This window comes from Atractosteus spatula, chromosome 12, assembly GCF_055471065.1.
Source record: "Atractosteus spatula isolate fAtrSpa1 chromosome 12, fAtrSpa1.hap1, whole genome shotgun sequence".
Classification (NCBI taxonomy): Eukaryota; Metazoa; Chordata; class Actinopteri; order Semionotiformes; family Lepisosteidae; genus Atractosteus; species Atractosteus spatula.
Genome location: NC_142717.1, coordinates 42,988,648 through 43,003,270, shown reverse-complemented (window position 1 = coordinate 43,003,270; position 14,623 = coordinate 42,988,648). Strand labels below are relative to the sequence as shown.

Here is a 14,623-nt window from a genome sequence, read left to right as displayed (position 1 = left end):
TGAACAAATTGAACAGTCTTCGTCACTGGAGCTCCTTCCAAACGTGCACCAACAATAAACCCCTCTCTGAAAGTCACTCAGATCTCTTCTTTGAGCCATGGTAGCCAAAATAGATGACCCTTAGCATGATGGGGTGGTAATTACCTTAATTAATTCAGGAACCACAGCTGTGTGGAAGGACCCGCTTTCAATATACTTTGTATCCATCATTTTCTCAAGTGTTTCCTTTATTTGGGCAGTTACCTGTACAGTATGTGTTATGATCAAGATCTCAGTCACTCATGGTGAGATTGTTGATGATATGAATCTTGGGGGAATGGACAACAAACAAGACACAATTCAGTACAAGAAGGTGTCAGAGTGCGCAAATGTGAGGCACATCAGATTCACTGTTAGTAAAATCATTCAGGCAAGGAAATATACTGCAGGAAGGAAAAACACAGGACCTAGATTTTAAAGTACACTGCTCTCGGTATCTAGGCAATGCAAAGAAGCAATAAAGGCAAAGAGAATGCTTGGCTTCACAGCAAAAAGATTAGAACGTCAAGAATGTCAAGTTCAGTGTTAAAGTACAATAAGTCACAAGGTGCCGAACTCAATGTGAAAGAAAGAGAGCAGATGAACGAAGGGTTACAGAGTGCTTAATTTTGTGACATGCGCATAACATCAATGTCACGCACTTTCAAGCAGTGCTCTTAATAACATGCTAACAAGGTAACTTAAAAAACATCTTTTAATTAGTATTTTCAGATACCATAATCATGCAACATGCAACCAGGTGTTTTTTATATTTTTGTAAAAGTTCTGGGTTTAAGGGTTTCATAATCTGCCTGCAAGATCTTCCAGTAGTCTACCATAAACTGTTTATGTAAGAGTATTCAGGGACGTGCAGATGTTGCACCCTCCTTGAAACGTACACAGTGTGGAACTCAGTCTTTAGGAGCAATGGAGTTTCCCACTGTGTACTGCCAAGTGCTGTGTCCTCTCTGAGCCCATGAGTGACTGCAGGGGCAAAGCACAACTACATGTGTTACATTTAAAACCCATGGGTAGCCATATTGACAAAATCCATCGTTTTCATTATTGTTGTAGAACAATTATCTCAATACATTATTGGGTTTTTTTAAAAAAGGGTATGAGGAGGTATGTAACACAGTTAAGGTGTTTTTTTTTGTTTAAAACAGTAGCCTCATCGAGCCTTAGCCAGGTATTAGAAGTGGCACTGTAATCTTATCAATCAATTTCTGAGGAAATGTGTTGATGAATGTTTGAGCATGCAACACTGGAAGGCAAAATCCATTCAACATCAATCCCATTCAACTCCTGACAATTCTGTTTATAACATTTAGCCCCTATAAGCTGTATGAGAAACAGTTTGAGATGGATATTTGTTAGCTTGATTATTGATGAAGGTCGGCGCTATTTCAGTGTCCCCGCTTTTCACAGCAGTTATTTCATGTTTAGTGAGTTTAATGCAGACTGGTTAAAAGCCTATTTAAAGTAATTAGAAATTGTTAAAACAATTATCTTCATTCAGAAAAGTTATTAATGTACAGAATGCATTAGCAGGACGTACAGTATAGTAAAGGCTGACACTTTGAGACTGGTCTAGACATGAAACTGTGATATTTTAACTAAGTATATTGGAATATGACAAATACGTAGAAGCTGAATGACTTTTTATGTTCTTATATTCAATTTCCACAGATGCTTTCAGCAGCTCAGATACGTAAGCTCAGAGAGACATGCGGTGGCTACATTTTAACATCTACAGTAAAAGCATGGCATTTTATGGACTAAAAGTACCAGCTAAAATTGTCTGTACCTCCGTGTCAGTTCAGAGGCAAAATGTCATTGAATTCAATGAAAAGATATTCAAAAGGTCATCAGATATTGAAGTCTAGTTTTCCTTGCAGCTAAAACTTTCAAAGTCAGCTGAGTGTCCCCAAGCATCACACACAAAGGGTTCAATAAGAAGAAGGAAAAATCAGTACATTCAAACTGTAACCTATAATGCCTTCATGAATCATTATAGATTAAGACTAAGATGTTGGATTACTCTGGAAATATTCAACAGCATTTTGTATGAAAAAAGTAATCAGACTTGTTTTAAGATTAGATTGCTGTTTCAAACCAAGTAAACAAACTACAACTGTGAGTGTTCTGTGAACCTTAAGAGGAGGGGAAAGGTTAAAAATCCTTTTGATTTAGATTTAGGGTTAGTATTATGATGAAGAGGGTGAGTGAAGTGATAAAGAGACTGAGTATTGTGAGGAAGAGGGTGAGTGCTTTAATACAGAGGCTGAGTATTGTGAGGAAGAGGGTTAGTGCTGTGATGAAGAGCATTAGTACTGTCATGAAGAGGGTGAGTGAAGTGAGGAAGAGGGTGAGGGAAGTGAGGAAGAGGGTGAGTATTGTGACGAAGAGGGTGAGTGAAGTGATGAAGAGGATAAGTATTGTGATGAAAAGGGTGAGTGTTCTGAGGAAGAGGTGAGTCTGTGATGAAGAGGGTGAGTGTTCTGAGGAAGACGTGAGTCTGTGATGAAGAGAGTGGGTGTTCTGAGGAAGAGGGTGAGCCTGTGATGAAGAGGGTGAGTGTTCTGAGGAAGAGGGTGAGGGTGAGTGTTCTGAGGAAGAGGGTCAGTACTGTGAGGAAGAAGATGAGTGCTGTGATGAAGAGGGTGAGTCTGTGACGAAGAGGGTTAGTACTGTGAAAGAGGAAGAGGGTGGCCGATGTGGATGGAGATAGCAGAAGCCTGTATCTGTGTGTACAGAATCAATAAGGAAATGCCATACCTTCCAACTGCCCCCCCCTCCACCGAGTCCTGGCTGCCTGCTTCGCTGGGCGTGCTCACTGATTTCGAAGAAGGAGACATAGGGGTTGGGACTAAATAATGAAAATAACAGGTATCCCATGTTAACAAATGCAGCGGCTGCACTGATGGAGAGCAGTGTCAGACACAGCGAAAGAAAAAGGGGGTTAAATTAACAGGATGGATTGAAATGGTAAAAGCAAAAAATTAAAAAGAAAAAAAAAGAAAGGAAGAAAGTCAAATGTATTCCTAAACAGCTTTACATTTCCAATTTATAATGAACATGAATTGTTAAACTGGGTTGGGTGTTACTGGTCAAAGACACCACATAAATGCACAGCAGGCAATGTTATGCTAATTTTAACTGCAAAAACATCATACTGCTTTTTGTCTGTCTTTTAAAAGGGACCAACATCACAGCTAAAACTGCTTAGGTGTTGATTCAAAGTTCAGATTGCACAGCTTTAAAGAGTTTATAAAAGTACACACAGTTTACAATTGTACAATGTACACTATTACAGTCTTTTTTACACCATTTACTGTTTCTCACAGTGTTTTCAAGGTTCCTAGACTCCTCTAACACACACAGAGTCAGAAATGAAAGTTTAGGAAACTGGCAGAACCTTCCGTGTGCTGTGATGGAAAACACAACAGCACATAGAGCCTAACACACAAGGTGTAACTACAGTACACCTCTACAGTATTGTGGCAGTCCCACAGGGTTCCCCATGACCACAGGGGCCTAAGGGGTTTTTTTTTTGGTTTGGATGTCTCTTTCGAAAGGCACCAGAAAGACTTTTCTTTTCAGAGAAACCAGTATATTCTTACGGCTGTTTTTGTTAATTGATAAATAGGTTTTTATTAAACCATCTGCACATCACACACAGTAGGACATTACAGTACCAATAATCTATAAGTTTATTAAAACATATTGCTTCCTTTAATAATTTTTTTTCTGAATGACATATCTTTCCATGTGACAGAAAAGTAGTGAGAACCTTCCTGGATGTTTTGTGTTTATCTTTTACTCTTTGTTCATATCTGTATAAATTAGCATATGTACATTGTCACTATTGTATTTTTATTCCTGCTGTGTTTACTGTATGATCTAGAATAATTTACTTAGATCCCCTGGTAGGGAGTGGTCATTCCTTGGCTCCATGACAATAAGTAACTTTTTGCCATGCTCTAGCACCATGCCATGTTTAAAACCGCTTTGATTTTTTTATAATTTCCCTCAATTACTATTTGTTTAAACAATGTCATTTGGTAAATGGCATAAACATATGTTTACTGAACATAAACATATGCACTAGCAGTTAGGTGTAATTGTATTCAAATTCAAGTAGGGAGCAGCGTCAGCATGCGTGGGCTGCAAAAGAACAAGTAAAGGTTTATTCCAAGCTGAAAAAAGAAGAAAAGAAACACAACGTTTCGGTTGTGCAGCCTTCTCCAGGTGACATCTGAAGACACCTGAAGAAGGCTCCAGAGCCGAAACGTTGTGTTTATTTTATTCTCTTTACAGCACGGAATAAACCTGTTATGTGTTCCATTGCATTAAAATATCTGAAATCAAATTAATTATATCACTAACATTTCTAAATATCTTTAATTATTGTATTTTTATCAATACTTATGAAAACGTTCTTTGACAGTCCGATCTACTACTCCACACGTATAGAACTTTTTCCACTTAGTTAATTTCACTTAGTTAGAAATAACATCTTAATCAGAAAATGTATGCAGTATAATGGAGTTTTAATGAAATTATTCAAACAGCTCATGAGAGTGTGAAAGAAAATAAACTGACAGTATGAGGATGGAATTGTATGCATTGGTTCAGTAAAAGCAGATGATCCTGCTTAGCATAATACAATACTTTATGTTAATTTAATTTTATAAATATAGTGCTAAACACAATATTTTATACACATACCAAAGTAAATAATGGACATTTAGCATATTATACAAATTTGCATGACTCCATTCCAATAAAAGATTTTCTTAATTAAATTAATTACTTAAGCTCTTTGATGTGTTGCATTTATAATGACCTAATTTTATGGCACAAAATAGCTGGATCCCTGATTTCATCAGAGTGTGGTCAAGGTATGATAACAATGTGCATAGATACAGAATATCAAGTATATCAAGATTTCTAAAATAATTCAATTTTTTCATAATAAATGCAACACATTATCTTATTCATATAATAGTATGAATAGTAATATATAGTATTTCAGACAATTATACATGTAAATGTATAGACGTATTGCTGACTATTATATTTCTATTAATTTAATTATCCAAGTTAAATGATTGTTTAAAGTAGTTTATGTACTGTATACCAACATAAAAAAAATAAAATTGTGATTTAAAAATTATACAAATAGACCAACTGACAACATTTTGTTTCATATTTAATTTAGGACAGGCAAAAGCAGTATTGTAGGTAATGAAATTTAGTATTTAATGAGACCTTTAATCCATTAGAAGCTTGATGGTGTCAACACTGTTAGGCATGCAGTAAAAAAAAGGAAAATAAATGATGTGGCAAATGACCTGAGCAATTGTGCAAAAGGGATCAGAAATAATGCAAAGTAACACAAAAATCATTCAGCTTTTAAGCCAATTTCATTTGGGATGAAACATGAATCTCAAAGCCAAACATGATTTAAATAAAGCCACATGACATTGTGCAGGAGGAATGAATACATTTTCATTAAAACTGTGCTGTCTGTCGTTTCTGCAGCCGACATAAACCAAAACATTTTTGACATGGCGGACTTTTATTTTTTGCATTTGTATCTGTTGGCCAAGTTGTCTGATCGTTCATGAAGCATAAAACCCACCTTCTTCTAACAGGACAGGCAGATGTGATCCATGCAGTTTGCTTTGATGTTCCCACTGTTTTGTATCAATGTAGGTAAGAACCAGAGATGCATCTACAGCACATCTGCATCACATTCCCGAATTTTCTCAGCCTGATCTCCTTTGATTGTGTTTTAATCTTGAGAGTTATGCAGCTCACACTGAATCAGGATTGTTTACAGAATGTCCCAGCTGTTCCCCAGACAACCGCACTCATTACGTTCCCTCTGTCAGCACACCACTGAAAGGAGAACTGTTCTCCACACGGAGAGGATGAAGAGGTCCAGGTCTCTTACCTAACGGGGGCTCTGGGGAGATGCCGATGCTCTGGAGCAATGCCTCAGTCTCCCTGCGCTTTCGGTCCAGATCCGAGTCCTCTGGAACCTGCTCCGTCTTCTGCTGCAGCTCTGACTGGCGTGTGCCAGGAGAGAAAAGGCCGATTAAAGGAACCAGCAGCTCCAGTGGCAGCTGTAAACTGCACACATGCTCCGAGGACAAACCAAAGGACGGAGACACTGGAGAGAATTAAAGTCCAAGTGTTTTTCAATCCTCCAAAACAATCGCATTTTTTGAAAAAAAAACACACGTTTCCTGTTGGGAGTGAACATTTTTGACTTTCAGCTCCTTTTACGAGTACATTTGTCTGTATGAAACCTAAAGTGACACCAGAAATGTACAGTAGCTGATGCATTTGCCCATCTTCGATAAGACTAACTGTTAATTGCTGTGCTTAATCACGCTTTCTCAGTGTCCCATTTTTATTGCCAATCTACAGCCCTTTTGATAACTACTGCCAGTCACTGCACAACTGTACAAACCTTAGTTTTGCCAACCACATCATCTAAATAACCTCAGTATCCTACATCCTTTATCCCATGTGAGGAGTGGATCTATAGTTGAAAGCTAGTTCAAATTAATGTGATCCAGTCACAGAAATATTGGGAACCAGGCATCAGCGTATGTATCAGGGTACACTATATGCTGGTGTTTCTGTCCCTTACCATTTTTGACTCAAGACAAGAATGTTATGCGCAGAAATAAAGCAATTCCCCCACCGCCCCCGTTTCGAACACCGCAGGAACGTCGTGACACAGCCTCTTACCTCCTTCTTTTTCCTTTCCTCCTCTTTCCTCTTCTTCTCCTCCCGGATCTGGGCCAGCCGCTGCTTCTTGCGCTCCAGCTCCGCTTTCAGGTCACTTTTGTCCGACATCTTGGTCTACCTGTCAGGAAGAGCAGCCCGCTCTGTATGCAAGGGTCTGAATTTTGTGCTCTTCAACTGATCCATTAAGAACAGATCAGGAAGCTGAGATGTGGCAGACTCTCTTCCCTGAGACTCTTGTCCTGTGGTAGACATCACACTCCAATCGACAAAATGCTTGCTTAGACCTATGCTGGGATAACTGCCAGTGCAACCTCTGTGTAGCACACTCACATATTTACAACCATCTTGACCTTGGCTGTCCTTATTTGAGTTGGAACAAACATTTCAGTTTTTTATTCTTAATCCCAGAAAAAAACAACTGCATTCTTATTTCCCAATGACCTCCCTCACGTCTGTTATTACATTGCACCCAGTCTGTTTTATAGTGTAAATAGCTGCACCTCAGCTTAAGTGAAAAGAGGGCTCTTCAACAGAATTAAAATATAGCTAAAGGCCTTGTTTTTGTAATAGGAGAGCTTAAAATTCTGGCTGGGTATTTTCCTAAAATCAAAGTCAACTTAAACAAATTGCAGGTTTTTGGAATCTGCAAACAGGTAAAATCTAAATCTGGTTTTGAAACGTTGAACTGCAGTCAACTGTTGTCACAAAAGATTACTACACAAGACAAGCTATAAACGCTAATATAATAATAGATACAGTAACTGCTTTCATTCAGAAAGTTGCAATTGAGTCTTCTATAATCTCATTGTCACAAAAAATTTACAATTTAAAAAAGTTCAAGCAAATGTGTCATTCTTTATATAATCTTAATATGCATTTCTTACATGATTATCAAGTAATGCTAATGTGCTTTACACATACTGTACTGTAGTAGGGGACCTACCTTGTTCTCCTCTAAACTGCAGCACTAACCTGGGTGACACGCAGCAGCCCCGCAGCACAGCGGGACAGGGAAAGAAGTGAGAAATTGCTTCACCACTAGAATTTGAGTGGAATTTAGACAGGGCACTGGGGTAGACAACCTTACTCTTGTGCAAAATGCCATGGGATCTTTTACAGTTAGGCAGCCAGTAACTTATTTAGCATTTCAGCATTAAAACAGCACCAACTACAACACAGTGTCCACAGTCCGCACACTGGGGCTTTGGGTTAAAACTTCTGGTCCAGGGTGAAGAGCTCCACCTACTGGTCTGACAGCACTACTGACAGCAGCAACCTGTTTTATACTTCGAAGTCTCCTATTCCAGCACTGTCCAGGCCCAGCCTTGCTTACCTTGTGCTTAGCTTGAACTCAGGCCGCAATGTCCCTGTATTATAAACACAGCATAAATGTGCCCATTACTGCCTTTCTCCTTTTTGACGGCTTCCGTGCTACACATCTGATATCATCACATTCTGCAGGATTGCTGGATATTCCCACATTGCTTCCCAACCTCTGACACTCAAAATAAATCCAGAAATGTGGATGGCCAGGAATGTTCTTCGGCCAAATGGCAGAAAGACTGAACTCAAAACATAGCTGAACTTACCACTGGGTAAAACCACTGACTTACATGTACAGGAGCCTTCCTGCATCACTCCTCAGTTTAGAAAAGGTCACCTGCTGCCACACTCTAAGGACAAGCTGCCTTACCTTTGACACGAACATCTCTTGTGTCCTCAAACCACTGATGACCTCCCTTGCAGATAAAGAAGGATTTCTGTCGTGCTTTCATGTCCTCTTTTTTGCACCACTGTAATGCTCTAAGTATTGGACTTTCATTCTACTCCCATTTTCTTTCTGCGGCCTCTGTTGGTACGTCTGGCATGAACACTAGGCTTTTCATCTGGCTCATCTTCTCCAGCTACCGATCAGACTTCAAATTACACAGGATCATCCTAAAACCTTTTCAGCCCTCCACCAGATATTAAGAATACTATACAGTGTTATATAAAACATTATCAGTCTGATTTTTATTTCTCATTGAGAGACCTGAAGCCTACCTCTAATTACCTGACCCACATGTATACTTATTCCAGAAAAGGCAGATGCGGTATTCCTCAAACGAGATCCTTCAATGGCCTACATTAAAGTCCTGCGCCTAAAAGAGAAACTACTGTACTGACTGTCGGCTGCTCACTGACCCTCTGACTCTGCTTAAAAAAAAAAGATACTTTTCCCTGAGCTTTTAAAATGCTATCCATAATCATCATTTTGACCCTCATAGAGTAGAGCTGATCTGTTCACTTTGGAAATAAATGTTTATCTTCGAGTGAGCTTTAAATCTCCTTTTAAATGCACACTTTATAATTATTCTTACATTGTTTGCCACTATGTTTGATCTCTTGTACCTTAAAATTAGTTTCACGTTTCAAAGTTTAATTAAAAAATACTGTTTAAAATTTAAATTTTATTTCACTAGAATTTAAAATTAAAACATAGAACTGCCATTCGAGGGAGCCACTGTTGCATTTCCTACATAATTGTGAACTAGAGCCCTATTCCCGAGAATTGCTTGGTCTGAAACTGAAATATTTCATGTCATGGAAATAATTAAAAAAAAAAACAAGAAATCAAAGAGAAAGGAAAAGAAAAAAATAACCACTAAAGGAGTTTAAAATAATTAAACAAAATCTTTATTTTTAATTACAGTAAATAAAACATCACAAAACCTTCTGTTCAAAAATTAATATATTCCAGGAACAGTACAATGGAGTTTTCCGTTAGCTCACGACATCATTCTGATTGTTCTGTTCATTTCTCATTTGAGAATTGTAGCACACATCCTAATTATCAGCTAATTCTAGAGCTAGGAATCGCTGGAGATACAGAAGACAAATCCATATATATGCTGTATATCCAAAAGCTTAGTTTTACCAATACTTACTTTCCCATATATTAAGCATCCCATACATTATTTCAGTTTAAATATAATCTTATCCTGATTAACTTGCGTCTGTATTATTCACACCATCTTTGATACAAAATCAGCTAAAAATGAAAGTAACAAAAAAAATATAAGCTTCTGCTTGACATGTTAAGTAATATGATGTCATCATAAGAACGTACTGTATGGTGAACAAGACTGCAGAAATATTAAGGCCACCAATGGTCCCAAACCCAAACCTTTCTGACAGACACAAATCACGAAACAATCCAGGCACATTAATGAAACATAGATCTGAAACAGAAAAGAAAACAAACTTAAAACATACAAAACAATAGTGATGAATACAAAAAAAAGTAAATACAGAACATAAAATATAGAAAATATAAAACAAAAGCTTAATACCATCAGTTGAAAACATATACTGTAGGTCTTCTCAACACATGGTCCTTCTTCACCTGAAGTCTAGCCCAGCTACTTTGGTACAGTATCTGTTTTGTAGAAGATCTACAGTATAATGAGTGAGGGGTCTGACTCTTACTCATCATGGAAACGGCCATGGACGGTTGTAGGAAACTGGAGTCACTGGGAAAACGTGTGAACATGGGAAGAACATGCAACCTCCACCCAGAACGACCACAGCCCAGAATCAAACCCAGGGCTCTGAGGTAGCAGTGCTATCCTCTACACTACACTATATATTTAGATATATGTTAATGTAAATATGTACTGTATAAGTATTCTTACATATATTTACCAGATATACTTCTGTACATTTACACAAACTAGACATTAAGCAGACAGAAGCAAAGGAAAACAGACTAAAACACTGTGTAACACAGGCTGTCTGGTAGTACTATTTGTACTGCAGCAGTGCTTTTATGCACTGGGTGGATGAGAAGTGCAATTCTGGCACAGTGCGCAGGTCTTACAGACTAAATGTGTTTACGGGGGAATTTTTGCAAAGATCTGTCATTGACAAGCCCACACACGCATGCCACAGAAGGCTTCATCTCTGGTCAAAGGCCAAGAAGGGCACTGTTAGAATCCCTGACTCTCTTTGGTATGATGTGTGCTGCTGACTGGCCAAAGATGGTGATTAGAGAAAGCAGTATAAATTCTACCTAATGTCAATAGGGGTCTCAAGTGTGGCTTAGACAAGTCTTTGCCAATACTCACCTGTCCTAAGACACAAGAATTGCTCTGGATGAAAGACATTACAGCTCTGCCATGTCACTGGACACACAAAACCGGTCCTTGCAAAAGAGTCCCAATAATCCCAGAACTGGATCCCAGTGAGATCTGTGCTAGACCAGCTAGGCCCACAGAACCAGTGGATTGCTGATCTCATCTACAAATTTACTGAACTAACATCTTGATGCACTAAAAAAGTCAAAAGGTGGCATCACATAGTAACAACCCTAACAACCCCAACCCATTATTATGTTGTAATATATGTTGTAAAGACAGATAATAAAACACTATTCTGCCGAGAGTCTCCATACTTCCGTCAAATTTGTTATTCCATGTATGTTAATTACATCCATCATACTGATACCATACATAATTAGTAAGTCAATAAATACGCATACTGCAAGAAAGAAATGAACAACCTACTGCTTTGCTCCGTCATTTCATTTTAATGCTTCTATTATGTACGAGATGCTTTCCTTCAAAACACAAATATCTACATACAATACGAAGATTCATCGTATTAGGTTAAAAATAAAACAACCTAGCTCAGCTCACCACCAGTGATGTGCAGCGTTTTCCCTGACGCACTGCATGAAAAGGAAATAAAAACATTCAGAAGGGGGAAAAAAACAACAGAAAAAAGCAACAGAAAAATGAAATGACACGGCATTCAGAACAACGCAGGCTCACGCGTATTTAAAATGCATGTCGTACCTTCTTGTCTGTATTCGCCCCTCTAGATGGTTTTTCAGAAAACTGCTGTATCACCGCAGCCCGCAACTGCCGGCCTGACACTCCCTGCAAGTGACAGCGATTCTGAACGTGTCGTAGCTGCACAAATGCCTGTTGTTTCAAATCCCACTCGAAAAGAAAAAACAAGAACGCACTAAAAAAAATGCACCTACGCGGCTCCGATCTCCGCTGCCGCCTCCCCTCCTAAGTGTATCGTTACACTATCTGATGTGTTTCCTTTCCTTCTCTCAACCGGTGGGATAGGCAGGAAATCCCACCTTCTGTCCCGACAATGAATGATGTCAATCCCTGGAATAATTCTGCAGCAGATGGGGCTTGTTATTTGAATCGCATCGTTAAAATGGCGTTCAGACGAACAAAGTCGAGACGAATACATGATAACACCGGTGTGTACCCAGACTTGAATCTAAAAATATTAACCACGGTACACCGCATATTTTATTCTGCATATTGTATGCCTGCATCAGATTTGTCCTAATGTAATGTAGTACAAAATACTAGCTTCCATTCAACATTTTGACCGACTGTGTTCTTTTTCGATAGCATGATTACAGACGCACTGTACCATCAATAGTGGATACACTGAATGTATCAGATTAATGCCTTACTGATTTGAAATTATAGATAATACTCACTGATTAGAATTTGTGTAGAAATCCCCAAGAATGTCTCCTTAAATGCCTTAGATAATTTAAAGATTAAAATGAGCATTTGAGGGCGACAGGATAACTGATTCGAGTACAGTATTTAAAATGGTCAAAGGAACAGACAGAGGCCTGAGCAGAATCATTTGTTCAAAGCCCAACCAAGGGAAAGTGCATTTTATGCTGAGCAAGAGGCCCTTTTCTAACACAAATTGTTGTGGGAGTCAGGAGCAAGTTTCTCATCCACGTTGCCGAAGCTTCTGTGAGGAAATGGCTGGATGAGATTCCTCAGATCAATTGGTCACAAAAAAAACATACTGTAGGCTAGATGGGCTCATTCTGCAGTCTGTGGATCCTAATCCCCCAGTATAGTGACGGGCACACTATACTGTAAAAAGGTGCCATCCTTTGGATGAGACGTACAGTAAAACTGAGGGCCTAACTCATTAAAAAACAAAAAAAAGTAGGGATGTTAATCCTGTGTCCTGACCAAATTTCTCATTGGCCTTTACCAATTGTGACCTCCTAATAATCCACCATCTCTGAACTGGCTTCATCACTTTGTTCTCCTCCCCACTGAGAGCTGGTGTGTGGGGAGCGTACTGGCGCACTATGGCTGCCGTCGCATCAGCCAGGTGGGGCTGCACACTGGTGGTGGTGGAGGGGAGCCCCTGTTACCTGTAAAGGGCTTTGAGTGGAGTGTCTGAAAAAGTGCTACAGTATATAAGTGTAAGGAATATTATTATTATGAACCCTAGAACGAGCACACACCTATTCGAGGGGGGTAGGGAGGTGAGAATGTGAGTAGTGGAGCAAAACTCATTGGGCTGATTGAAGTTCGGTGACTGGGGCTACTGTGTCAGATAGGAGGGGATAAACACAGTCACTCCTCCTGTCTCTGAGGAGTTGAATGGGCAAGCAGGTGTTGGAAGCATGTTTGTCTCATGAGCTCTCTGTCTTTTCTGGTACAAAAATGCATGTACAGTCTGTACAGTAGCTGCCCGGTTTGTCTCACTGGGAGATGACAGCCACATTGACATACTCTGCTGTTAAAGCTTAGATTATTCCTCTAGGAATAACAGCACCCAGGAATTTAAGGGTCTTAAAAGGCCAGAGCACGAGGAGGCTGGGACCCCTCTACAGAGTGCCCAGGTGCAGATGGGGTGGAGGAGGGATGACAGAAGACAAATGCAAAGGACAGAAGGGGCTTAGGATTAGTATTGATAGTATTTTTTAACTCGAAGAAAAGACGTCAGGAATGATCAAGACTCAGGACACAGGGGCGGTGTGGTGGCTCTGTGGCTAAGGATCTGCACCTGTGGCTGGAAGGTTGCCAGTTCGTATCCTGCGGCCGGCAGAGGAATCCTACTCCATTGGGTCTCTGAGCAAGGCCCTTAACCCCAACTGCTCCAGGGACGCCGTGTACATGGCTGACCCTGCGCTCTGACCCCAAGCTTCTCTCCCTGACTGTGTGTCTCATGGAGAGCAAACTGGGGTATGAGGAAAAAGAAAAAATTCCTAATACAAGAAACTGTATATGGCCAATAAAATGATCTGATCTTATCTGAGACTGACTGGCTAGTTGCTGTTACCCCTCCCATATTTGTGTTGTAAACTCCATTTAATATCTTTGCTCTCTGTCCCCACGTTCTAATTTTCAGAGACCCTTAGATTCTGCTTATTTATGTTCTACATACCGTTGTTATCTGGGGCTGTATGGTGGCTCAGTGGTTAGCATTGCTGCCTTGCAGAGCTGGGGCCCAGGGCTGGATTGGTCCATCCATTCTCTAACCACTTCTTTCAAGTCAGGGACACAGGGGAGCCAGAGCCTATCCTGGCAAGCAACAGGCCCAAGGCAGGATACACCCTGAGCGGGACGCCAGTCCATCACAGGCCAGACACAGAGACACAGAGACACACACACTCACACTAGGACCAATTTCCCCAGAAGCCAATTAACCTACCAGTATACTAAAATTGGAACGATACAGAGATTGACAAGAGGTGAAAATAAAATTAAGGACACTTACTAAACAGAGCAGGTACAAGAGAGAAAACTACAGCATCACCAGAAAAAAAAAAGCCCTTCTGAACAAAAAAGTTTACAGGCAGCCCAAATGTGGCCGAGTGCCAGGATCTTTTGGGGATTGGTGCTGCAGAACAATTGCGCGCTCTAATGAAATACATTCATTTCGAGGCAGTTACTGCCATTGTTCAACGAAACTCGGGACGTGAAAGTAAACAGCTCAATTCGTCCTTTTTCTGCGGTACCCATCCCCGGGCCTCTCGGCTATTTTCAAGAGGGGTGTCCCGGCACTT

General features: G+C 39.9%; 1 protein-coding gene across 7 annotated transcripts in view; it reads right to left on the bottom strand.

Moving 5' to 3' along the window:
* dync1i1a (dynein cytoplasmic 1 intermediate chain 1a) overlaps nucleotides 1-11,921 on the bottom strand; it is an 80,948-nt gene extending 69,027 nt beyond the window's left edge. For 2 of the 7 annotated variants that reach the window (XM_088928464.1, XM_088928461.1), the window contains exons 1-4: nucleotides 11,622-11,921; nucleotides 6,787-6,904; nucleotides 5,981-6,095; nucleotides 2,797-2,887 (exon numbers count right to left, since the gene is read on the bottom strand). In XM_088928464.1, the coding sequence (XP_088784590.1) occupies nucleotides 2,797-2,887; nucleotides 5,981-6,095; nucleotides 6,787-6,894 (314 nt within the window). In that variant the 5' untranslated portion in view covers nucleotides 6,895-6,904; nucleotides 11,622-11,921. Of the gene's footprint in view, nucleotides 1-2,796; nucleotides 2,939-5,980; nucleotides 6,096-6,786; nucleotides 6,905-11,462; nucleotides 11,495-11,621 lie in introns of those variants that run through there. The other 5 variants (XM_088928465.1, XM_088928463.1, XM_088928462.1 and 2 more) reach the window with 4 other exon arrangements.
* Nucleotides 11,922-14,623: the final 2,702 nt, after the last annotated feature.